The following is a 25862-nucleotide window of genomic DNA, read 5'->3' as shown; positions in this document are numbered from 1 at the left end:
TGTTCAGCTGTCATTATGCTCTCAAATGTCATCATATTGTCAATAAATTTGACCGTGTAAGGTCCGCTTATCAGTGAACTGCTCATAGCTTGTTGTGTTTGCTCCCGAAATATAAAGTTTTAACATTTCTATGTTATAATTGGATAATTTTGTGCTTTAAATTCACTTGAAGAAATAAAATTTCGCTATAGGAGTGAGATGGCGATTGTTAGCAATATTTTGTAAGTTTATTGAGAGAATGTTTGGGAAGCCTTTTCGTATTCCAGGCATGCTATTCTGTTGATATACGGAAGAAACTGGGGAAATCACAGAAATTCAAGCTTTCATCACAGAACATATCTTTGCAAGTAGAATATTATTCCGCTTTCTTACTCAAATCGCAAGAAAAAAAGCGAACAGGTTGAGAAAAAGTGGTATAAATGAATCACTTCTTTTTTCAAGGCACTTGGATTTCCGTTGTATCTTCTTGTTTTTGTTGAGCGGAATTTGTTTAGTACGAATTTGTACGCCCAACTAGGGGGTGATTATTTCATCTTTTGAACAACTGACAATAATATAAACCGTATGGTTTTTGTATGTAAAGCATTATCACCCCATCTTACAAATCCTTATGGAAGATTAAGTGCACATTCATTTGAGCAAATTTCCTTATAATCTCGTATTCTATGCTTTATTGAAAAGATATAGAAAAATTCTAATCAGCTTAATAACAAATTCTTATTATTTGCTAATCCTTAACTAAAGTGTTCCTCAATCGAACAAATATTTGTAATCCGTGTGTATATCGTAATATAGTGTTGGTATAAACATATTAAGTTGCATTTCGTCGCTTTCCATTCCAGCAGAGACCAATGCAGTTTTTGCTCTGATATATGCAATGAAGAATTTCGTCACGCATTGGTTCCCACTCACCATCGAGAACAGAAGCTAGAAATTATCTTGCAGAAGCTACGCGGTTTCACTTCCCAATTGAGCAGCTATTCCACGTGCGACAAATGCCGCCAAGAATTTATAAGCCTCCATAACATTCCCGAGAGCTTGTTCCAAATTTTGCCCAGCGTCAAACCGACTGACATCAAGATGGAACCGGAGTTAATGATCGATGACCACGAGCTGTCGGCTAATGATAAGATTTATGAGACAAACCCAACAGCGGATTTTGGGTTAAATGAACAGGAAACTGGGACGCAAATCAAAGGAGAACTCGAAGATGAATTCTCCATCAACCATATGGACGAAGAAGACGACAGTACATCAACCATTTGCACGGGTGAGGATGTGGCGTTATTTTCTGTACACATTGGCTGATGATATATTTTAGGAGAGAAACGGGGCTGCTAGAAAAAGTTTTATTTAATAAAAAAATTCAGCATTTTTTTTTTTGCAGGTGAACGGTCCCATCGTTGTCCACATTGTTCGAAATCATTCACGGGTTCTACGGGTCTCAAATATCACATTCGAATTCATACGGGTTTGTAAATGATGTTTTACTATGTTTGTAAATGATGATTTATAATCATTCACTATGGTCATTCCTTTGCAGATGAACGTCCCTACTCTTGTCCACATTGTCCGAAAACGTTTAGACAAAGTTCGACGCTCAATCTGCACATTCGAATACATACGGGTTGGTAAAGAATATTTTACTATAGACGAATTTCGCGCCAACTCGTCTATGGGATAACTATATATTATTATATTTTGACTAGTTTTATCCTTATCTATACGTCGTTTTTTCTTTGGAACACACCTATTGTTCTAAATCACTGCCAAACAAGTTTCACAAATTCGCTTTGTATCATACAACGGATGGGTATATCCCGGTAAACGTATTTTCTCAATTACTGTTGATGTTAACCGACGTAGTTTACTACGGTTACACTTGAGGTTGCTAACCCTTTCCCGTACAACATCGAGTCTAACTCTTAGTGTACTTGCATGACATAGGGCGCTAGAACGCTCAGCAGAGTAGTGAAATCACTTGATGTGTGACGTATTAAATAATACGGGAGGGGGTTAATACCAGCACTGCATTTACAATCCTTGCAAATCCTGGAGATCACGGCTTGACTCATGTTGATAAATAATGTCACACTTTTCTTTGTTGAATTCTGATGATTACGCAGAAACGAAATGGTATTTTTCAAACAACTGCAGAGCCATTTTATTCATCCTTTAGGTATTTATACTAGGATTGGGCGATCCCGGATCGATTCTCAAACAATCGATCTTTTCCATTCCGATTTCCGATTTTTTGGATCGATCTTTTGTACTCGAGAAAATCGAGAAAATCGATTTTCTGCTTTCGATCTTTTCGATCTTTTTGTAGATTTGTTTTTCAGTGTTCATCGATTTTTTATCTCACCAAAGGCCAGCTAACATTTCTTTTAAACATAATGTCAGCATTTGGATCGCTTCTTCTACGATTTACTTCAGTACAAATGCTGACAGAGACAGAACTAATGGAAGCTACATAGGGGATGAACTGTAACAGGCTGCGCGTAGGATCAATGAACCTGATGTTGACATTAATTACTGGCGAAAGGTTGTTTTTTAGATCTGGCGCCAAAATCGAGAATCGTATGGCACGATTGGCTTTTATGGGATCATTGTTAGCTAAGTTCTGGGCTGTTGTTCAATTTCTAATGATACTTTTTCGATTAATTCATCAAATAAAACAACTACCTGACGGCGCAAGATGAATTCCCTGTAGCTGTGGCCTTCATGCTGTGGAACAAGAGGAAATGCTTTTGATATTTGAATAGAAATATGAAATTTGTATTCCCTGTTTAAAGAAACGACAGTATTCATATAGGATAAGCATATAAATCGAAACAAGCTTCTAATTTTTCAAAAATCGATTCAGCAAAGATCGATTCTTTGGTACTGATTTAATCAGTGGATCGATCCCTACGCTGTTTGGAAAATCGATTCAATAAGATCGATCTTTTTATAAAGATCGCCCAATCCTAATTTATACAATCCATTTATTATTATATCTACAGTGACTTATAGTGACTCTCAATAGATACCTAAATCTACAGCAACTATCCGATACCAGACCGACCGATCAGGAGATTTTTATCAGATGGCTATTGTTTGAGTGTTGTCGTTGAATTGAAACATATTGACTATAAAAACAAGCTGAAAACTGTGTTTTTGCATCCAAGGGTCATATTTCTACCTGTTATTGATTTTTTCTATAACTGTACACAAAGAAAAAATCTTGAAAAGGTTTTTTGCTCGAAAAACTTTTATGCCTTAAATATGCACAAGTTGCGATGTATGGAAGAGTTGTAGGGCAATATTTATCTACCACTAGCTTACCCGGAAAACTTCGTCCCGACCAAAATTTGTTTTTTGTTATCAATACCTTCAAACATTAACGTTTTCTCACTAAGCTCAAGTTAATAAGTCCAATCGCAGTACTGTTCCTTGATTGGTCTTCTAATCGACTCCGTTGAATTTACTTTTTACTAAAAAAATCCTAGTACTTCTACCAAAAGTCATTATTATAATATAAGATTATTTTCAGACACAACTCTCGTTCAAGATTTTTCAACTAAATGTTTGATACAGAAAATATGATAGCATAAAGACAGACCCCTCCCCTCTTCTCCCCTTAGAGAGAGAAGAGAGAAGAAACGTTTCGTGTCCCCTAAAATCTTCACATGCCAAATTTGGCTCCATTTGCTTGATTAGTTTTCGAGTTATGCAGAAATTTGTGTTTCATATGTATGGCAGTCCCCCTTTAGAGAGAGGGCTGGAGTGTCTAACCACCATAGAAACATTTATTGCACCCCAAAACCTCCATATGCCCTAAGTTGGATACATTTGTTTGATTAATTCTCGAGTAATGTAGAAATTCGTCTTTTATTTGTATGGCAGCCCTCCTTAAGAGAGGGGGAGGAATATCTAACCACCATAGAATCATTTATTGCATCCTAAAACCTCCAGATGCCTAATTTGGCTGCATTTGCTTGATTAATTCTCGAGTAATGTAGAAATTAGTGTTTCATTTGTATGGCAGCCACCCCTAAGAGATGGGAAGGAGTATCTAACCACCATAAAATCATTTATTGCGCCATAAAACCTTCACATGCCAAATTTCGTTTCATTTGCTTGATTAATTCTCGAGTAATGCAGAAAGTTGTGTTTCATTTGTATGGCAGACACCCCCCCCCCTCCCCCCCTTAGAGAAGGGGGAGGAGTATTGGACCACCGTAAAACATTTAGTGCACCCTAAAACCTCAACGTGCTAAGTTAGGTTTCGTTTGCTTGATTAATTCTCGAGTAATGTAGAAATTCGTGTTTCATTTGTATGGCAGCCCCCTTCAGAGAGTGGGGTGGAGTTTCTAACCACCATAGAAACATTTGTTGCACCCTAAAACCTTCAGATGCCTAATTTGGTTACATTTGCTTGATTAATTTTCGAGTAATGTAGAAATTTGTGTTTCATTTGTATGACAGAGGAAGGAGGGGTCTCAAACTATGACGAAAACCTTCCCCGGCCCCAAAAATCCCCACTTACCAATTTTCATGTCGATCGGCTCTGTAGTTTCCGAGTCCATGAGAATCATACAGACAGACAGAAATCCATTTTTATATATCTACTATTTATTTGCCATTTCATCAAAATCTGAGACGACCATTTTGATCGACTTTTAGTTTTTGAAATCGATTCTCTCCAGTGTAGGAATTAAAAAAAAATTTTTTTGAGTATTTTTTTTTGAAAATTGAATTATTTTCTAAAACTCTTCCATAGATCACTTTTTTGTAAGACTTACTATTTTCGAGTAAAAAATTTTATAAAAAAATGATTAAAATTTTAGCCCTTTCTATATGTTAGCTAGACAAATTTTCGGAAAATTAAGTATGCCAAGTTGCTTAATTAGGTAAGGTCTCACACCTAGAAAGTTTCATTGAGTTCTGAGAGGGTCATGCCAACGTCAGGTCGAGATGGCGCGAAATCCGTCTACAATGGATCATTCACCATGGTCATTCCGTTGCAGATGAACGTCCCTACTCTTGTCCACATTGTCCGAAAGCATTTAGGAGTGCTTCAGCGCTTCGAGGACATAATCGAATTCATACGGGTTGGTAAATAATGTTTTATTATACATAACGGGTCAGCAGGGTTATTCCATTGTAGGTGAACGTCCTTATGCATGTTCTCATTGTCCGAAAGCATTTAAGAGTGCTTCAGTGCTTCGGGAGCATAATCGAATCCATACGGGTTGGTAATGAACGTTTTACTATAATGAATCATTCACCAGTGTTACTCTCTTGTAGGTGAACGTCCCCATCCATGTCCACATTGCCCGAACATGTTTAAAACTTTATCAGCTCTCCAAGGCCACATTTTGACTCATACGGGTTGGTGAAGAATGTTTTACAACGATGAACCATTCAATAGAGCCTTTTCTTTGCAGGTGAGTGTCCCTATCCATGTCCACATTGCCCGAAAGCGTTCAAGTATGGTAACTCGCTTCAACAACACATTCGGTTACACACGGGTAGGTGAAAATCTACTAATTTTTTTATATTGTGTTAACGCAAGAACTGTTGGTCGCACACAACACACGGAACGCCCATCAACCGAATTCTGGCTCGATGCTGTCCATCTATGGGACGATATTCAACTGATTACATAAAGATTACATCGAAGAAAACTAAAATCATTCTTCTTCTTCTTCTTTTTGGCTTTAAGAGGGTTTAAAATTATCAGTTCATTCGCCTCTAAACTAAAATCATTTAATGTTTGGTTTCTTCAAGTTTCTCATGCAATTAGATAGGAGGCCTTCCTGACACTCTTTTTGAGCTTCCCGTTGTCCCAGTTGATTTTATGGTTTAGCCTCGTACCCCTCGTACAGTAAGTTGCTGCACTTGGGTCCCTTGTTGACTACGGCGTTCCTGTGTTCCCTCAAACGAAGTACAGTAACGTCTCGATTATATCACGCTCAAAAAAAAGTTCTCGTGATTTATTCGGAACAGGTTTTGATTTTTGTTATCTGTTAACATTTCTGAAAAGAGGAGTTTCGCGAGAGCAGTCACCGAGTGCTGACGTGATTTTTGGTTGCTCTGTTATTTCATTTCGTTTTTTTTTCGAAAGCTTTGCTAGTATGATATGAAAGGATGATATTTCTGGAACAGTCCGAATCACCCGATTTCAAATGTGTTTTTAGTTTTGTGATAATGAAAACGGAAACAAAATGTGATTGAAGAATAAGTTTAAATTCTGCGTGCGGACGTGCTGTTTCTAGAAGCGTCCATCTATTGCATTTTAGTGCACCAAAGCGTGCGATTGTGTGTATGTATGTATCTCTTAGCGAGAGTGGTGGCATTGGAGAATAGGGCTCTTGCTACACATACATGCAGAGCATGTGTTGGACACACATCTTTTGTTTACATTCGTAGTTTCTATGCAGCAGAAGCGGATTTATTATCAATCGGCGTTCTTGTAAATGATTTAAATATAGTTGCGGTCTTCCTACTAGCGTGAAATTTTTCATATAACTAACATGAACTTTGTGAAACAGTTAGGCAAGCTATTTCATGAACAAGAGTTTTGTGGGACACATATTATTCAATTTACTAGCACCTATTTCACGATGTTCATTGAGTGACTTTCCCACTAGATTTGAATCGAAAAATTGATTGAAATGGATTATCAACAAACTCGCACCTAGATCAAAATCACAGAGGCTCGAGGTAACGTTCGAATGCTTCCTTATATTTTCCGTGAGTTGGCCAATGAATAGATTTTCTCCGTTTGCGATCAGTTTTCTTATAAACATATTTAATTTCTCCGTAGACCATTCAAGTGACCGGAAATCATAACTGAGGGTTTGTTGATCTTTCTGGCTGAATATATCGTTAATTCCAACATAACCAATCATTTTTTTTGGCGGAACTAACCACCGATTAAGGACATCTGCGCACGAATGTTCATTATAGTTTACTTCTTCACGAAGCCAGCATTCCAGGACAAAAAGCATAAAGCCTAAATGGGAATACACTTCACTTAATCCGGATTTACAATCGTAATGTTCAGTTTGCACTTTTTCTGTGAAACTTTTTGAATAATCAATCTGCTTCCATTGATGTGGATCATAGCCATAACAGAAATTTAAATTTTTCTCCGTGTATATGGCTTAGACGCTAAAAGTAAATATTTTCATGTAAAGAAACATGTATTCGCATGTTATTAATATAGAGTTACGTGTAATTTTTGTAACTATTTCGCTAAAATCATTTTTCAAACAAAGCTCAATCGTGTCGATCCATATATATCCTATGCAGCGATCTCTTTTGCCTGCCCAACAGATTACTAATACATATGCACGCTGCAAGCGCCCTACGAGATCCAGTTTTACGCCGGTGACGACGAGTTCAACAAGGCTAAGTTCCTTTATCTTACTCTCTCTCCATTTTTCTCTCTCAATCTCCATTTTTCTCATTTTCGTATCCGTATATCTCTTCTTTGCTCATAAATGTAGTTTCTCTGTTAGGATTTAAAAATCTTCCCGCTTTCATTTTCCATCTCGGTTCTGCGATACATAACATGGCCATGTTTGCGATCGGATATGAGGGGCTTAGAATGAAAGGGGTGTAAGTGATTTGATCGATTTCTCTACACTCTATCTTTTGGTCATAATTTCGCTGCAAATACATTGATGGGCTTAAATTGGAACATTTTTGCAGTTGAGTTATTAACTAAATAAAAAGAGAGAAATCGATCAAATAACTTACACCCCTTGCATTCTGAGTCCCTCATATGTTTTTGCACTTATTGTCTTGAGGAGATAACTTGGAATTATTCCAAATTTCAGATGTCAGATGTGCCATAATATTCTAAAACAAATATGAACGAACTTCAATCTCTGATGGTGAGATGAACTTGTGCATTTTTCTTGATATTTTTGGCTTAATATAGATTTGGATTTGAACGTGTTAGAGCCTGACAGTGTTCTTTATGTTCACTATCATGTTCCGCGTGTCTGTGAGCAGGATTTGTTAATCGGATTCGGGTTAAATTTTTCAAATAGTGGAACAACGAAATACAGGGTGGGCCATTTAAAGTGGAAGCATCTGGCAACCCCATAACTTTTGACAGAGATGTCAGATTAACAAATGTCATACTGCGTTGGAAGCGCCATTTCAGTACAATTTTAACCATGGAACAATACACACTTAGGTTTCGCGAGCACTAATTGCAGGTGACCTTTAGACAACGCGTTGAAATTGTTCAGCTGTACATTCAAAATAGCTTCTCAATTGTGTTAACTAAACGTGCGTGGAAAAATAAAAATAATGTTAAAACATCGCCTGGAGACAACACTATACGTCGATTATATGCCAAATTTATATCGTTTGGTAGTGTTGGTAATGCCAGTCATCTGTCCAGACAACGACCAAGACGTTTCGACGAGAATATTGATGCCGTTCGAAAACGAAAATGGAGCAACGGTAACCATGAATGGGGAGCGTTATCGGACAATGATAACCGATTTTTTATTGCCATTTGTTCGTGAAAATGAATTGGACAATTACTGGTTCCAACAGGACGGCGCTACATGCCATACAGCGGCTGCCACGACCAAATTATTGCGCGAAATGTTCCCCGGAAGATTAATATCGAAAAACGGCGATTATGACTGGCCACCGATATCACCTGATTTGACGCCTCCTGACTTTTTTTTATGGGGATATTTCAAATCCAAGGTATACACTGGTAAACCAAGGACCCTGGCTGCGCTGAAAGACAATATCCGACAAGAAATTGCTGCCATATCGGCCGAAACATTGGGCAAAGTGATGGAAAATACCGAAAAAAGGGCACATTTTGCGGTCAAGGCCAGAGGCGGTCATTAACGAGATATCATAATCAAAAAGTAGTTAGAACAAATCTCTTTGGACCAAAATAAATGAATTTAAAAAAAAAAATTTAAAATTCCACTTCTTTACTTTGCTATTGCAAAAACAAATCCTTCCACTTTAAATGGCCCACCCTGTATATTGCCGACTCGATTGGGTGAGAGGAGTATTCACGGTTACCTTCCTAGGTTTCCCAAATAAAGAATACGCTCGATAAATAAAGAAATATATCGCCGGTTCGATAATTTCTATTGGAGTTTTCTCGGTAATTTTATAAGGTTTCTCTAGAATATTTTCCGCCATCGTGATTGGAGTGCAACAAAAAGTAGGCACTATAAATAACTAAAATACAATTGATTTTATATAAATTTTCTAGGCAACCATATCAGGTTCCCAAAAATAATTTTCCACCGCCGTAATTAGAGTTCGATAAAGAGTGTGCACGATAAATAACGTAGTCTAGCGCCGGTCGGATTAAGTTGAGAGAAATTTTCTCGGTTACCTTGTCAGGTTTCCAAAGAACAATTATCCTTGGTTGTGACTGGAGTTCGATAAAGAGGAGCACGATAAATAACGAAATATATCGATGGTCCGATTAATTTTAGAAGAATTGTATCAGTTACCTTATCAGGTTTCTCAAAAATATTTTTTCTCCGTCGCGATTAGAGTTTGATAAAGAGTAGGCAAATAAAAATTGAAATACATCGCCAGTACAGTTAATTTCAGAAGAATTTTCTCGTTTACCTTATCAGGTTTCCGAAGAATAATCTTCTGCCGATTCGATGACGATTTCGTACGACAAATAATGAAATACATCGCCAGCCAGTACAATTAATTCTAGAGGATAATCGGGCGGCGATTATCATACTAACATTCCTTCCTTTCCCCTGGTGACTGTAAGGACGTGGCCGGCGTCGTTATTGACCATTTAAAGCTCGAATCACCGAAAATTGCACAACGAGAATGATTTGCTAGTTCCAAGCGCCATTCTGTGTGTTCAGGTAGAGTAGGCAAATAAAAATTGAAATACATCGCCAGTACAGTTAATTTCAGAAGAATTTTCTCGTTTACCTTATCAGGTTTCCGAAGAATAATCTTCTGCCGATTCGATGACGATTTCGTACGACAAATAATGAAATACATCGCCAGCCAGTACAATTAATTCTAGAGGATAATCGGGCGGCGATTATCATACTAACATTCCTTCCTTTCCCCTGGTGACTGTAAGGACGTGGCCGGCGTCGTTATTGACCATTTAAAGCTCGAATCACCGAAAATTGCACAACGAGAATGATTTGCTAGTTCCAAGCGCCATTCTGTGTGTTCAGGTCAATCACGGAGAGCAACTATGAAGTGTACAGTCTATCCAAGCTCAAGCTCAAGCTTAAGCTCTGTTGACATTTCTGTAAAGATTTGAATTTTCTTTTTAAGAAAAGCTTAAAGTGTACACTCAATTTTACCACGTCTTAATTAGAGATTTTTTGTTTGTATTTCATATATGACGTAGAAATGTGAGCAATCGAATTTCGACATAGGACTATGTCTTTGATATCACTCTACGAAAAATGTAACGATTTATTAAAAGTTTTCAAAAGCATATTACTCAAAACGGTTATTGTGACATATGTTGTGTTATATTAGGCTGTCAAAAAAGTCCTGCGGTATTTCCGCGAGGTGTCGTTGTAAGCGCGTAGTTCTAGTTGTATTCATTGTATCGAGTCATACTATAGCTTGTCGCGCTATAATATAGTCCTTGACAGTGTTTTGTTTGGTTAAGTCGTTCGTGGATTATAGTGTCGCAAATATGGAGCAAAATAAAGAGAAAATCCGACATATTTTACAGTACTACTTTTTTTTTTATCCAAAATATATATTTTATTAAGGTTCATATGGCGTCAGCCTAACGGGGCCGGGAGTTCAATATTTTGACAATGTTTGCTTAGACTATGTTAGTAATATGTAACCGATTACTCGCGGTTGACTCGAGGTTAGTATTACAAGTGTTCTCATAATTGGTATGTCGCAGTCTTCGATGCTCTGTACGTGTGCCCGACACGGGATACTTCCTATTGGGATGCAGCTGACCATTAATCAGCAACGCCCCCTTAGTCTGTACCCCATACGTGGTGCGTCTTTCTCGACTCGAGGAATCCAGGATAGAATGGTCACTAGCCGGCGCAATCATCAGCTCGTGTAGAGTTGTCATGAGCGGTACAACCTTTGGCTCTTGTTGAATAATCAGTGGACTGCACAACCTTCGGCCCGTGCATCTGTAAAGAGTGTGTGTATGTATTGTGGCGACTAAGTAAAAGTTTATCGATCGGATAGGAGGGATATGAAACGGGGACACAACGAAGGAAACATCATTAAACGTTGACATCGGCGTTTCTGAGGAACAGGTATAGATGAAGCAGAAGATCAGGATCCCGGCTACCTAAGATATCCCGGACGGGGATATCCGATTGTCTGCCTTGTGCTCTCAGTGCTCTAGAGAGCTGAGAGCGAGCAGCATGGAACCGGATACACGCCCAGACAACATGCTCGATGTCGTGGTAGCCATCGCCACAATCACAAAGATTGTTTGCTGCGAGCCCAATGCGATAGAGATGCGCGTTTAGGTTGTAGTGATTGGACATAAGCCGAGATATCACGCGAATGAAATCACGACCTACATTCAATCCCTTAAACCATGCACTCGTCGAGACCTTAGGGATAATCGTGTGTAACCAACGACCGAACTCATCTCCACTCCACATGCGCTGCCATCTTACGAGCGTGTACTGACGAGGAATGTGGAAAAATTCATTATAAGCAATTTGCCTTTCAAAAAGTGTGCCTTCTGAAGCACCCACCTTAGCTAGCGAGTCCGCCTTCTCATTCCCCGGAATCGAGCAATGAGAGGGAACCCATGCTAAGGTAATCTTGAATAATTTTTCGACCAAAACACTCAATAGTTGTCTTATTCTTGTTAGGAAATAAGATGAGCGTTTATTAACTTTCATTGAACGGATTGCCTCTATTGAGCTGAGACTGTTTGAAAAAATAAAATAGTGGTCGATGGGCAATGTTTCAATGATCCCTAATGCGTAATATATCGCACCCAGTTCAGCGACATACACGGAACAAGGATCTTTGAGTTTGAAAGAGGCACTGGAATTTTCATTGAAGATGCCGAAGCCAGTGGACCCGTTTATGAATGAACCGTCAGTAAAGAACATTTTATCAGATCTAACTTTCCCATATTCTGCCAAAAATATCGGCGGAATAGAATCGGAGCGTAGGTGATCTGGGATTCCATGGATTTTTTGTCGCATGGACAGATCAAAAATGACAGAGGAATTGCAGAAGTAAGGGAAGCAAACTTGGTTGGAGATGCCTGGTGAAGGGTGCACGTCGTGGGTAAGGTACTCATGGTATAAAGACATAAAACTTGACTGAGGAGTCAGTTGGAGTAGATTTTCGAAGTTATCAATCACCAATGGATTCATGATCTTGCAACGGATGAGAAATCTGTAGGATAATTCTGTGAACCGAAGAGTAAGCGGGGGTACTCCTGCCAAAACTTCGAGACTCATCGTATGTGTCGAATGCAAACACCCCATGGCTATACGCAAGCAACGATATTGTATTCTCTCCAGCTTAAGAATATGAATCCTGGCAGCTGATCGGAAGCAAAAACTGCCATATTCTAACACTGATAATATCGTTGTTTTGTACAACTGAATGAGGTCTCCTGGATGGGCACCCCACCATGTTCCGGTAATTGTTTGGAGAAAATTGATTCTTTGCTGGCATTTCTGTTTCAAATACGCAATGTGTCTCCCCCAGGTACACTTAGAATCAAAATATACACCCAGGTATTTGAAAAACATAGAGTGTTGGATCGTTTTGCCGGATAGGTGAAGCTGGAATTGGGTGGGTTCGTGCTTCCTAGAAAAAACGACCATTTCAGTTTTCTCCGTAGAGAATTCGATACCCAGCTTGAGGGCCCACGTGAACAGATTGTTCATGGTATCTTGCAACGACTTTTGCAGAGCGACGGGATTAGTACCCGTGATGGAAATAACTCCATCGTGTGCAAGTTGTCTCAGCGTGCAGTCTCTAGTTAGACAATCATCCATATCATTGACGTAAAAACTGTACAAGAGGGGGCTTAGGCAGGAGCCTTGTGGTAGGCCCATAAAACTGTAACGAGAAGATTTCGAGCTGCCATGAGAGAAAATCATGTGCTTTTCTGACAGTAAATTGTACAGGAAATTGTTAAGAATTGGTGAAAGTCCACGATTATGAAGCTTCTCTGAGAGAATTTCCATGGAAACTGAATCAAATGCCCCTTTGATATCGAGAAAAACGGAAGTCATTTGTTCTTTGCGAGCAAATGCGATTTGGATTTCAGAAGATAGCAGCGCGAGACAATCATTTGTCCCTCTACCTCGGCGGAAGCCAAACTGCGTATTTGACAGCAAATTGTTTGTTTCGACCCACTTGTCCAAACGAAGTAGAATCATTTTCTCTAACAATTTACGAATACAGGATAACATTGCAATCGGCCTATACGAGTTGTGATCGCAAGCCGGCTTGTTGGGTTTCCGTATGGCTATCACTCTCACTTGTCTCCAGTCATGCGGGACAATATTCAGCTCCAGAAACTTGTTGAACAAGTTCAGCAAACGCTGTTTTGCCAAGTCGGGAAAATTCTTCAACAAGTTGAATTTAATCTTGTCCGACCCCGGAGCTGAATTGTTACATGAGAGAAAAGCAATTGAGAATTCCACCATCGAAAAATTCTCATAATCGCTTTGAAGTGCAATGTCGCGTACGACGTTTTGTGCAGGAACGGTGTCGGGGCAAACCTTCCTTGCAAAGTTAAAAATCCAACGGTCAGAGTATTCCTCACTTTCGTTTGTATGGTTCCAGCCACGCATTTTCCTAGCCGTATTCCAAAGAGTGCTCATAGCGGTCTCCCTTGACAAACCATTGACGAACTTCCGCCAATATCCACGCTTTTTTGCTTTAATCAAACCTTTTAGTTTGGCTTCTAGAGCTTGGTACTTTAGAAACCATTCCACTAATCCAGTTTTCCTGAATTTTTTGTAAGCGGATGATTTTTCAAGATAGACCTTTGAACACTCCTTGTCCCACCAAAGTGATGGAGGACGACGTCGGAAAGTGGTAGTCGGTACACGTTTCTTTTGAGCTTGAAGTGCGCTTTCGTAAATCAAACTCGATATAAAGTTATACTCTTCGAGTGGAGGAAGTTCATGCATTGAAACAATTGCTTCAGATATTATTTCCGCAAATGTTCTCCAGTCAATATTCTTCGTGAGGTCATACGAAATATTGACTGACTCACGAGAGCTTGATTCATTAGCGATCGATAAAATTATTGGTAGGTGATCACTACCGTGGGGATCTTGGATTACCTTCCACATGCAATCCAAGGATAACGAAGAAGAGCATAGAGATATGTCTAGCATGCTTGCCCGTGCAGGAGGGTTGGCTATTCTGGTTGCTTCCCCAGTATTCAAAACTGTCAATTTGTAGTTGTCGCACAGATCATAAATCAAAGTGGCACGGTTGTCATCGTAGAGTGATCCCCATGCTGTTCCATGGGAGTTAAAATCACCTAAGATTACCCGCGGCTCCGGCATTGCCTCGATAGTATCAAAGAACTGATGGCGGCCTACCGTAGTTCTGGGAGGGATATATATCGAAGCAATGCAGAGGTCTTTGCCATTGATTTGTGTCTGGCAAGCAACAACTTCAATGCCTGTCATCGATGGGAGAGTGACTCTATAGAAGGAGTGACATTTTTTAATCCCCAATAGTACGCCACCAAACGAGTCATTTCGATCGAGGCGAATAATGTTGAAATCGTGGAAATTCAGCTCATCGGCTGAAGAAAGCCATGTTTCACAGAGAGAAAATACATCACAGTTAGAGCTGTGAACTAAAAATTTAAACTGATCTAGTTTGGGAATAATGCTTCTGCAATTCCACTGTATTACAGTGGTCAAATCCTTGACCTCTTGCACTGAATCAGGCATCGAGGGAAATGAACGCTGCCAAAAAACCACATTTTTCTTTCAAAAATGTTCTCACAATCGGAAGCAAACCTAATACTATGCTTTTAAGAGGGTCGTTTATATTTAAAGCATTTAAAATGTTGTCCACCAGGTCAGAAAGCGCAAGCAAGCCAGATTGTGGCTGTTGCCTCGACCGCGAAAAAGGAGCAGACGTGTTGGGTGCTGCTCCGGGAAGTGCTGAGGACCCCTGGTGCGTAGAAGAACCGCTTAAACCAGGAGGTACTTGCTTCGGTCTATTCTCAGCACGTTCGATTCGAGTTTTCATTCCAACTTGGGAAGTTTCGGTTTTCTTTCTGGGGAGTGATGGAAAAGAAGTAATTTTTCTTTTCCTGATGGCACCCTGCGATGTACCGGAACTTCCTGCATTGGGAGCGTCAGCAACAGGCTCGTCGTTCTGAAGAATGGAGTAGGGATTGTCCTGAGTCGTTGGAACGGGACTCTTAAGCATTTCTGCATAAGTCCGCTTGGAACGTTCTTTTAAGGAACGCTTGATTTTTTCCCCTCGTTGTATGTACACCGGGCATTGAGTAAGATCATGAGGAGTCCCGCCGCAATGAAGACACTTGCGCTCTTTCGGGCAAGGATTCTCATCATGGCTCTCTCCACAATCTGCGCAACGTTTTTTGTTGCAACAATAGGCGGCCGTGTGACCGAGTTGCATACATTTGTTGCATTTCATTACCCGGGGTACAAACAACCGAACAGGTAAACGAAGTGCACCTATTGCAACGTAGTTAGGAAGGGCGGAACCCTCAAATGTCACACGAAAAGAGTTTGTCCGATTGAGGACTCTTTTGTCATTTTTAAGTGACACAGATTTCAGTCGATCGCATGCAAGAATCTTCACACTTTTAAGTGAAGAGTTCTTGAAGCGACCGACACCATCGAGTATCTCTTTTCGAGTCAAACCCTTTTCGTTTATTACACCGTCTATTTCAACGTTGCAACAGGGTACGTATACGCGATACTCGATCGCAAAGAGATCACAGCGCGTTATGTCATTCGCTTGGGTTCTGCTGGAGACGACAACTCGTAATTTGTCTGGCCCCATCCGAGTAATCTCGGTAACTTCGGAAAATTTCTGTGTCAACTCTTTTGAGATGCGAATGACGTTAAGAGGTTTGGATTTTCGTCTAAAGTATACGATAAATGGACCTTTGGCGCCATCATTCTTTTAGACGAAAATCCTGCTTCTCGTCTTTTTCCTCATCTTCAGAGCTTTCTATCTCGTAAACAGAATTTTCCTCCTCATCTTCTGTTTCATCCTCCTGCTCTTCAGGAGGAGGTTCATTATCTGATATATTCTTTGGCGTGGATGGGGGATCCTCCCCGCCCTCTGCCATATTAATAAAAACGAAGAAGTAGACAACTGTTCGATATGAACAGAATATAATAATTTGGAAAATATAAATTAGTAAAAGAAATTATATTTCTATATTAGTTATTGTTGAAATTTTAATTTATTTCAATTTTTGTTATGTGTAATTTGAAAATGAAAAAAGGTCCAATAATAGTTCAACGGTGATGTATCAAAATGGACACCCCTAATGCCAACGCTTGCCGATTTGGTAAACACAAAGTTTGAAGCTATACAGAATGATGGAAAAAGAAAGAGGAAAATAAACTTCTACTTGCCACCGCTGTGTAGCGTGTGTGATGATGTGTCTTGCTGCCGGATTGTCTCGATAGCGCACCACTTTTTATGAGCTTTACTTCGCTCGCAGCGCACCAGATGAAAAAATACACACTAGAAACGGATGTAAAAAACACCTGTATCGGATCAAATATAGGTTCGACCGATCTGCTTGCAAGTTGTCGAAGCAATGCGATGTACTACTTTGACAAAGCCAAAAATGCATCTCAAGCTGCCAATAAAATTTGTGCAGTTTATGGACCCGATACAGTTTCCATTTCCACCGCACAACGATGGTTTCAACGTTTTCGTTCTGGTGTAGAGGTCGTCGAAGATGCGCCACGCTCCGGAAGGCCTGTCGTCGAAAATTGCGACAAAATCGCTGAATTAGTCGAGAAAGACCGGCATAGTAGCAGCCGTAGCATCGGCCAAGAGCTGGGGATAAGTCATCAAACCGTTATTAACCATTTGAAGTAGCTTGGATTCACAAAGAAGCTCGATGTATGGGTGCCACACTCGTTGACGCAAAAAAACATCTTTGACAAAATTGACCCGTTTCTGGAGCGGATGGTGACTGGCGATGAAAAGTGGGTCACTTACGACAACGTGAAGCGCAAACGGTCGTGGTCGAAGCCCGCTGAAGCGGCTCAGACGGTGGCCAAGTCCTCATTAACGGCCTTCCTGGCCGTTCTGCTGTGTGTTTGGTGGGATTGTCAAGGAATAATCTATTATGAGCTGCTTCCCCATGGCCAAACGCTCAATTCGGACCTGTACTGCCAACAACTGGACCGCTTGAAGGTAGCACTCATGAAGAAGAGGCCATCTTTGATAAACAGAGGCCGCATTGTCTTCCATCAGGACAACGCCAGGCCACACATTTCTTTGGTGACGCGCCAGAAGCTCCGGGAGCTCAGATGGAAGGTTCTTTTGCATCCGCCGTATGGTCCGGACCTTGCACCAAGTGACTACCACCTGTTTTTGTCCATGGCGAACGAGCTAGGTAGTCAGAAGTTAGCCACAAAAGAGGCCTGCGAAAATTGGCTATCCGAGTTTTTTGCCAATAAGGAAGCGAGCTTCTATAACAGGGGTATTATGAAGTTGGCATCTCGTTGGGAACAAGTCATCGAACAAAACGGCGCATATTTGACTTAAAACAGATGATTGTAACTAATTTTATGAACAAATACCGCAGGACTTTTTTGACAGCCTAATATATCATTAGACAGGAAATTTATCCAGATAGTAAAAAAGAATATAGTAAAAAAGTTAACAATTTGTCGATTTAATTGGGTATGTTTTCTTTCGATTGCACTATCCACTCGCTTCCTCCCCGACGCAACGAGCAATCTTTTTGCCTAAATTCGGGCGTTAGCTCATAATGTGAGTTGATGCGTAAAATGAATTATTCTCCATTTACCGATGATAGGCATTAATTTTATATTATATTGTATGTTGTCCAATCAATTTGTGCTCAATTCATGTTTTTATCGTGTAGGTCTCACTACTAACAATTTGTGTAATTGTGGTCCAGGATGTCGTAATATCGAGTGTTGTATATATTGTTTGGTGATGTGAAAATGCAATAAATGAATTTAAATGGCTGCTGATTTAGAATATCGAAAGGGTATACCCTCATAAATCAGATTATGATAGCTTGAGTAGTCGCGATCTTACAGGGCTATAAAGTTATTACAAACAATGTTCCGGACAACGTGGTAACGAAGGAGATAATGCTATTTTTATCTATAATATATTTTTTGTAGTCATAGATTGATTTGACTCAGGCTTATATTAATGTAGGTCTTAACTATTTAGACTTGTGTTTGAAAATGAATACATGATGACTCTTTGTCTTCTTCTGCATGATTGAATAAACAGAAGAAAAGGGTAGTAATGGCTTTAATGGTATTTTTATGTATATTTTGAACAGAATGCGGTACCGAATTCTACCACGTTATGTCGTAACCCGTTTAAAGGATACAAGTACATACAGGAAGCGGTTTTTCCAGGACATCCATTTGATGTATCAAAAGAGAAAAAGATACAGATTTTGAATAATGAAAAACTCAATTTTAATGCAATTACTACACACAATCACAGTCCTATGTCAAGATCCCGTCCTTGTCACTAGGCTCAGACCCATCAACTTTTTTCTTATCACTACATGAGAGTGAAATAGATCGATTCTACGATGAATATAAGTCGCATTTAGTTATTTACTTTTTAACACCGAAAAACTCAAAAATAACAAACCAGCACGCGGTGTACACTTAATTTTGAGATTGACTGTATACCCGATAATCGGTTGCAAACTTTGCACTAGGGTAAGTGTACCAATTATGGAGGACATATGTCACCAACTTGCAGAAATTGGCGAATAAATACTCTATTTTAGTTCATAAGTATACAAAAGTGTACTTTTTCTAGCAGTTTGAACTCTGTTTTTGAAGATTCACAATGATAATTCGATGATTAATTGACTAAATTGTATGAAAAACAAAGTTTTTAACTATTTTAGAAACGTTGTAACTTAGTGAAAAACCAATGCATGAAGACGGGATATACATAATTTTAAAGCTGATTTAGGCTTTTAAAGCTAGAGCTCGCGCAGCGCACACATATTGTTTATTGTTTGGAGTCAACATTGATGTAAATATAATCAACATTTGCGATGGCCTGTAGCCAATGATCCCGAAGCTTTATTTTGCGATTTGCGATTAAGTTACTGCAGCAGGATTGCACGAAGCACTCTATTTTTGATTTTAGCTTATGATTTCTATGCTAAAGATTTTCTATGCTGACAACGAAAAGATGGCCGGTTAGCCACCCATTGGATGAAACGGTTATGCGGGCGCTACACGATTCGTCCAACGTTTCACTCGATTGTTGGACTCAAACATTTGGCTCGATGAATCGACAAATGTTGTGACGAATGTGCTGCTACACGGTGAAGTGAATGTTCGATTCAATGCACTCGGTCCAAACATTCGGCGAGTATTTGGATCGAATGTTTATTGTTTTTATTTACCATCAAAAACGTTAGGAAACTGGATGACGATACGAGTATTGAAATTGTTGCCGTAGCAATTGTACTGATATCGGGCTGTAAATTAAAAATGCTTGAAATCAACGTTATTAAACTGCAAAATTTTGCCGAATATTTTGAATTTTATGAATCAATTTCATAGTTCTCGCGTAACTTTTGAAAAGGTCCTATGTAACAAATGTAAACAAATCGAGTTAATGGATGCACGCTATTAGTCTTCAATCATTGAATGCATTACAAAAACAATCGATCACGTATCTATTTTCCTCATCTTTTTATCGCCGATACAAAAAAATATCCAATGTACAGATTCGGATTTTAAGCACCTGACTGTTACTTCGGACGCCACTTTCCTCCGATGCCCGAAACGTCCGAAGTAACAAAGCAGTCAAAAAAACACGAAGTCGTACTTCGGTCGTTTTGAGTTTTTGTTTCTTACAGTAGTTGTTACCGATTGCAGTTCAATTCAACGGGTGATAACAATAATAATCTGTCTTTAGAACGAAATGCTGATTTTTGGATTGTTGTTTAGTAGTTAGTTTCAAATTCTTATCGTGCAACGTAATATGTCCAATGTGCAAACGCGGGCAGTCAAAACGTCCAATGTAACATTTTTCGCTCCTTGGTTTCAACTTTAAACTCAAATCACGGTACAACAGCTATGATTGGTTTTGGAGAGCTATTCTTGATCGCTAGTGGTGAGAGGAGCGATAAAGATCGATAACTTTTAAGACACTTCGCGGAATAATGTTCGGGTCTTCAACTTCGTTTTTCTCGAGTTGACGAAAATGTTACATTGGACCTTTTCAAAAGTTACGCGAGAGTTCCTTCATCTAAAACTTGTAAACAAACCAATCTGTCAAAGATAGATTCGGACCTGAGACGAGACATGACAATAGGGGGCCGATTCCGGACCACTTCTTTTATCAAACTCGGACCACTTGCAACTCGGCTTCTGATTGGTTGATGAGGAAAACAATTGACAAAGATAAATATACAAAAATGGGATTTCCAAAATTTTCACAGTGTTGCCAAATATATTCAAAATTGAATAATAGTTGCATTCACATTTCATTTTAGCGAAAATTTCTATTATGGATTGTTTGTATATTTTCGTTTCTGTTACGTCCGGTGCTCAGTTCCTGAAGAGAGGGAAACATTGCATCGGAATTTCCACCCTACATCTTTTTGTGATTCTCTTGCCATCTAGCATAGCATAATAGCAGCGGCCTAGCAGAGAAGAACATTCAATTATTTTCCAACAGTAAAGCAGTTAGCAATAAAATTAGGATCAAATAACAAATAACAACGATACGGTGTCGACATCTGGATACGAAATTAGTTTTCAACAACCTTACTACTCAGTCCGAAGGCACTTTTAAATTGCTAAAATCTGAATGAAAATTTTTACTTGGCGTTATTTATTTACTTGAAGCACGTCTTTCTTACCCTAACTTGACCTATTTTCTATACACTTTCCGATATTCTCACTAAAACTTATCATTATAATATAAAATTATCTTCAAATACAATTTTTGTACGAGATTATTTTACTAAATGAAGAAAGCAAAGTTTTCCATTCACACTCACATTCACACTAATTTGATACAGGAAATTTAATTTTTGTTCATAATTTCTATTTGAAAAGGGTTCATTCTACCTGACAACCCATAATTTTCTTTGACTCGTGAATCGAAATTTAATGACGCATCGTTCATTTCGATTTCATCGTGAAGTGTAAACGGTAAGGCCCATAATCTCTTGATAAATAAAATGAACTATGAATTTAATTCATGTATTTCAACATATACTCCTATTATCAAATCTACGTTTTCTCGTTTTCTTTATCTCTTCACATTTATTTTTTTTGCATACCAAAATAACAGGAAAGTACTTATTGTTTGAAATATGTGACATTCGGTTGAAGAATTAACACAAAAAAATGGTGCAGCTCAGAAAATACATTATACGAAGATTTCTATAAATCTCATCATATTTCTTCACATGAATATATCACTAGTCTAAACCCAATCGCATCAACCGTTTACACTAGCGTGAACTTCTATAATGAATATATTCATATTTTCGGTGAATTTATTCACCTGAAGTAGAACTGCATCCAACTTTAGTGATTTCTCACCAGTGAGAAATTCACAAGCGTTTACATATGCTGAATTTATTCAAGTTATATATACCTCGGATAAGTGTATCATATTTATTCTCACCCGTTTACACCTATATTCACGTGAATAAATCCATCTATAGCTATAGATCTTCCTAATGTAAACCCGCCATTAGATTCGGACGAATCGTGTAGCGGTGTATCGAATGTCATCGTGTGCCGAATCAACGAATGACAAAAATCCTTTGACTCGTGCCACTCGCGTTGGAAGGTAATCCACAACGAACGGATTACCTTCCAACGCGAATATTCGACACTCGACATTGGAGGTTCGTAGCTCGTCAGTCGACTACACGATGCGTCGAATCATCGAACGTCCAGCATTCGAGGGTCTTCGTAGCATCGTGTAGCGCTGGCTTTACGAGAAGAAGAAGCGACATCCCTCGAAAATTTTGGAAAACACACAGAAGGAAGCCGAATGTTTGCTTGAAAAAAATCGTTTCGCGGATATCAAAATATTTTTGTAAAATTAATCCGAATCCACATGAGAATTAATCTTTCTAGGCTATGGGGTCGGAGTCAGAGTCAGAAGGAATTTCACTATATCAGGAGTCGGAGTCGGAAAAAATTACCGACTCCAGGTCGAAGGTTGTGCAGGCCACTGATCACTCAACTCAGTTGTACCGCTCATGACGACTCTACACGAGCTGAAGATTGTACCGGCCAGTGACCATTCTACTGGATTCCTCGAGTCAACAGAGATGCATCACGATTGATATGAGGTACAGACTAGGGGACGTCCCTGATTAATGGTCAGTTGCACCCCAATAGGAAGTATCCCGTGTCGGCCACACCTACCAATTATGAGAACCTTGATAGTACTAACCTCGAGCCAACCGCGAGTAGTCGGTTACATATTACTAACATAGTCGTAAGGCAAAAATTGGCAAAATATTAAACTCCCGGCCCGTCAGGCTAACGCTATATGTGCCTTAATAAGAGTATATATATTTTGGAGAAACAAAGGTTTTGTTCTTATTTATTTTCTATTTAGCGTAGATAGGCTGCTTTGAAAATTGTGAAGTCCGGTCCACGAGCCTCCATGAAGGAGGATTTGGTTGAAGCAATTTGATGCTTGTTTTCATTGTCCAATCAGAGAAAATCACAAATGAAAAGTTTTTATAAAAAACCAGGTTTCGAATTATTTAATTTTTGTAAGCAAGTGTAGGAGTCGGAGTCTGTACAAATAATTGCGGGAAGTCGGGATCGGGAAATTTTTCTCCAACTCCACAGCCCTGGCTAGTGATTCAGTAACCTTCATGACAACTTTCTGTTATATCAACAAATCATATTTTTCATCTTTGCAGGTGAACGTCCCCATTCTTGTCCACATTGTTCGAAGACGTTTCGGCAACATACATCGTTTAAACGGCACCTTCGGGTCCATACCGGTTTGTAGAAGTTGTCTTAATATGCTGAACTATACTGCAAAGTCATTCCTTTGCAGATGATCGTCCCTACTCTTGCCCACATTGTCCTAAAGCACTTAAGGATCAAAATACGCTCCGAGAACACATCCGAACTCATACAGGTTAGTGAAGGATGTTTTGCTATAATGAAACATTCAACAGAGCATTCCCTTTGCAGATGAACGTCCTTATTCTTGTCCACAATGTCCGAGAGCGTTTAGGTATCATTCATCGCTCCGAGAACACATTCCAACTCATACGGGTTGGTAAAGAATATTTTAATATAATGAACTATTCAACTGAGCATTTCCTTTGCAGATGAACGTCCCCACCCTTGTCCACATTGCCCGAAAGCATTCAAGCTTAAAAATGCGCTCCAAAAGCACATTCGGTTACACGTGGGTGAGTGAAAAATCATCTTTTTTTAATATTTTAACACACAACACGCGGGACGTGACAGGACACACCCAGACACACCTTGGAATTTCACTTCAATTGACATATCGCCACTTAACAATGAGTCTAATATCAGGGACAGACATACAGCTGTACTAGCGTTGTACAGCGTGTACAGCGTTGTACAGGTACCATCGTAGCATGACAGACATACTTTGGTTGTACATTGCACCGCATGTCAAACTGACAATAAGAAATTCGACCAATTTTCACCACATTTTTCAATGAAAAAGTTCTTTATTTAGCGTCTGAACTATCAAACACAACAAACAAGTTTTCAATCTGAGTTATTAACTCAAGAGAAAGTCAATAAAAAGAATATTTACCAAGTGTTTTGATTCAGTTTGTTCATGCTACCTACCACTAACCGTTTGTGGCGCTGCGCACAGTACAACTGTAGTCATGTACAACGGTGAAATAGGTCGGTACAGATACAGCGATTGTACCGAGATGCTTGCATGGTTCTAGCGCTGTACATGGTGACAGACATACATTTTTCGAAGTACAGTGCAAGTACAGTTGTATGTCTGTCATAAGTATAATACTTATGACAGACATACAACTGTACTAGCGTTGTACTTCGAAAATTGTATGTCTGTCACCATGTACAGCGCTAGAACCATGCAAGCAACTCAGTACAATCGCTGTACCTGTACCGACCTATTTTACCGCTGTACATGGTTACAGTTGTACTGTGCGCAGCGCCATAGACTGTTGGTGGTGGGTAGCATGAACAAACCGAATCAAAGCACTTGGTAAACGTTCTTTTCATTGATTTTCTCATAAGTTAATAACTCATATTGGAGGCTTTTTTGTAGCGTTTGATAGTTTAGACGTTAAATAAAAACCTTTTTCATTGAAATATGTGGCGAAAATTGGGAAAATTTCTTATTGTCAGTTTGACATACGGTACAATGTACAACCAAAGTATGTCTGTCATGGTACGAGGGTACCTGTACAACGCTGTACACGTACAACGCAAGTACAGCTGTATGTCTGTCCCTGGTATAACGCCTTTCAATTTCATGCAAACTAATGCAGGCTTAAAATAGTGCTACTCTCTCTTCACGCTTTAGCTCATGCTCAATAAAGAGAATATTAATTTACCTTCGTATAGTCTCGTTTCGTTTCACGTTCATTTCTTTCATTCTTCACAAACGAAGTTATCAAATCGTCAAATGAAAATGGAATATTCTTTTATCGTATGCTAGTATCTTATATTCGAATGAAAATTTCGTTCCGTATTCACTAAAAGTATTAAAAATGACGATATGAAAGGATGTGCAGTATGCCAGCAGGCGTAATTAGTGAAAGGTGTTTGATGTGTGACTATATGCCCTTATATACCTCTTTTATTTCCTCTTTTTTTAGAATCCAGTCCGGGACAATCCAGTTTGTAGAAATGGAATCGAACGAAACATTCAGTTGAAAGCAGTATTCGCACAGTTTCAATCGTCAAGTGAAAGTATCTGGCTTCAAATTAAAAGGAAAAGACAACAAAAAAGAACGCAATTGAAGAACCGATGTTTCAGTATGCGTAGTGAATACACAATATCGAATTTGAAACTGACTGAAGAGAAAGAAAGAAGTAAAAAAGTCATTTTCATCTTTTCTTTTTTTCGAAATTGTTAAGCCCCTGGACACAGCTAGTTTTTTTTTTTTTTTTATTTGATTTAAGACACTTTATCACAATGTGACATTCGTGTCATTTACTGAAGGAGAAAACGAAAAGAATTAAAATACAGTGAAAACTAACTAAACTAAATTTCTTTGAACACATTTGCATCTTTCAAAAACCTGATTACTGCTTCTTCCTGCCTGTTGGTGTTGGCAAGAATAGTTGCTATTGTGCCATTCATTTCATGTTTTCTTCTTATTTCGTCGAGTCCTCTGCAATCTACAAGTATATGAGTCACAGTAAGCTGCGTTCCGCAGAAGCGGCACATTGGTGGGTTTTTTTTTCTAAAACATAGGAGTGGGTCAGCCGGGTGTGCCCAATGCGTAGTCTGGTAAGAACACGTTGCTCCGATGAATTTTTACAGTCCACATATTTGCAGACGATTGGCTTAATTTGTCGTAAGTGTGCATGTGTTTGTCTCCACTCGTTTTCCCAAACACACCAGATGCGTTGTTTAATGAAACGTACAGCATCTTGTGCGGGAATTGCCATGAT

At 39.1% G+C, this 25862-nt stretch overlaps 1 protein-coding gene across 3 annotated transcripts; it reads left to right on the top strand.

Moving 5' to 3' along the window:
* LOC129774708 (zinc finger protein 771-like) lies at positions 1–25353 on the top strand. 3 transcript variants are annotated; one of them, XM_055778590.1, is made up of 13 exons: positions 1–56; positions 846–1270; positions 1388–1471; positions 1544–1627; positions 5013–5096; positions 5153–5236; positions 5293–5376; positions 5433–5516; positions 23132–23215; positions 23272–23355; positions 23412–23495; positions 23552–23635; positions 25061–25353. In XM_055778590.1, the coding sequence occupies exons 1-13, from the start codon at positions 16–18 to the stop codon at positions 25087–25089; spliced, it is 1335 nt and encodes a 444-aa protein (XP_055634565.1). In that variant the 5' UTR covers positions 1–15; the 3' UTR covers positions 25090–25353. The 3 variants fall into 3 exon arrangements, with proteins under 3 accessions (XP_055634565.1, XP_055634580.1, XP_055634573.1); XM_055778605.1 differs by lacking the exon at positions 1–56 and adding an exon at positions 67–221; XM_055778598.1 differs by lacking the exon at positions 1–56 and adding an exon at positions 67–221 and having other exon boundaries at positions 843–1270; positions 25061–25352.
* The last annotated feature ends 509 nt before the right edge of the window (positions 25354–25862 follow it).

The sequence above is a fragment of the Toxorhynchites rutilus genome, chromosome 1 (genome assembly GCF_029784135.1).
Source record: "Toxorhynchites rutilus septentrionalis strain SRP chromosome 1, ASM2978413v1, whole genome shotgun sequence".
NCBI classification, from domain to species: domain Eukaryota; kingdom Metazoa; phylum Arthropoda; class Insecta; order Diptera; family Culicidae; genus Toxorhynchites; species Toxorhynchites rutilus.
Note: the sequence above shows the minus strand (reverse complement) of the source record. Positions and strands in the feature narration are given on the sequence as shown.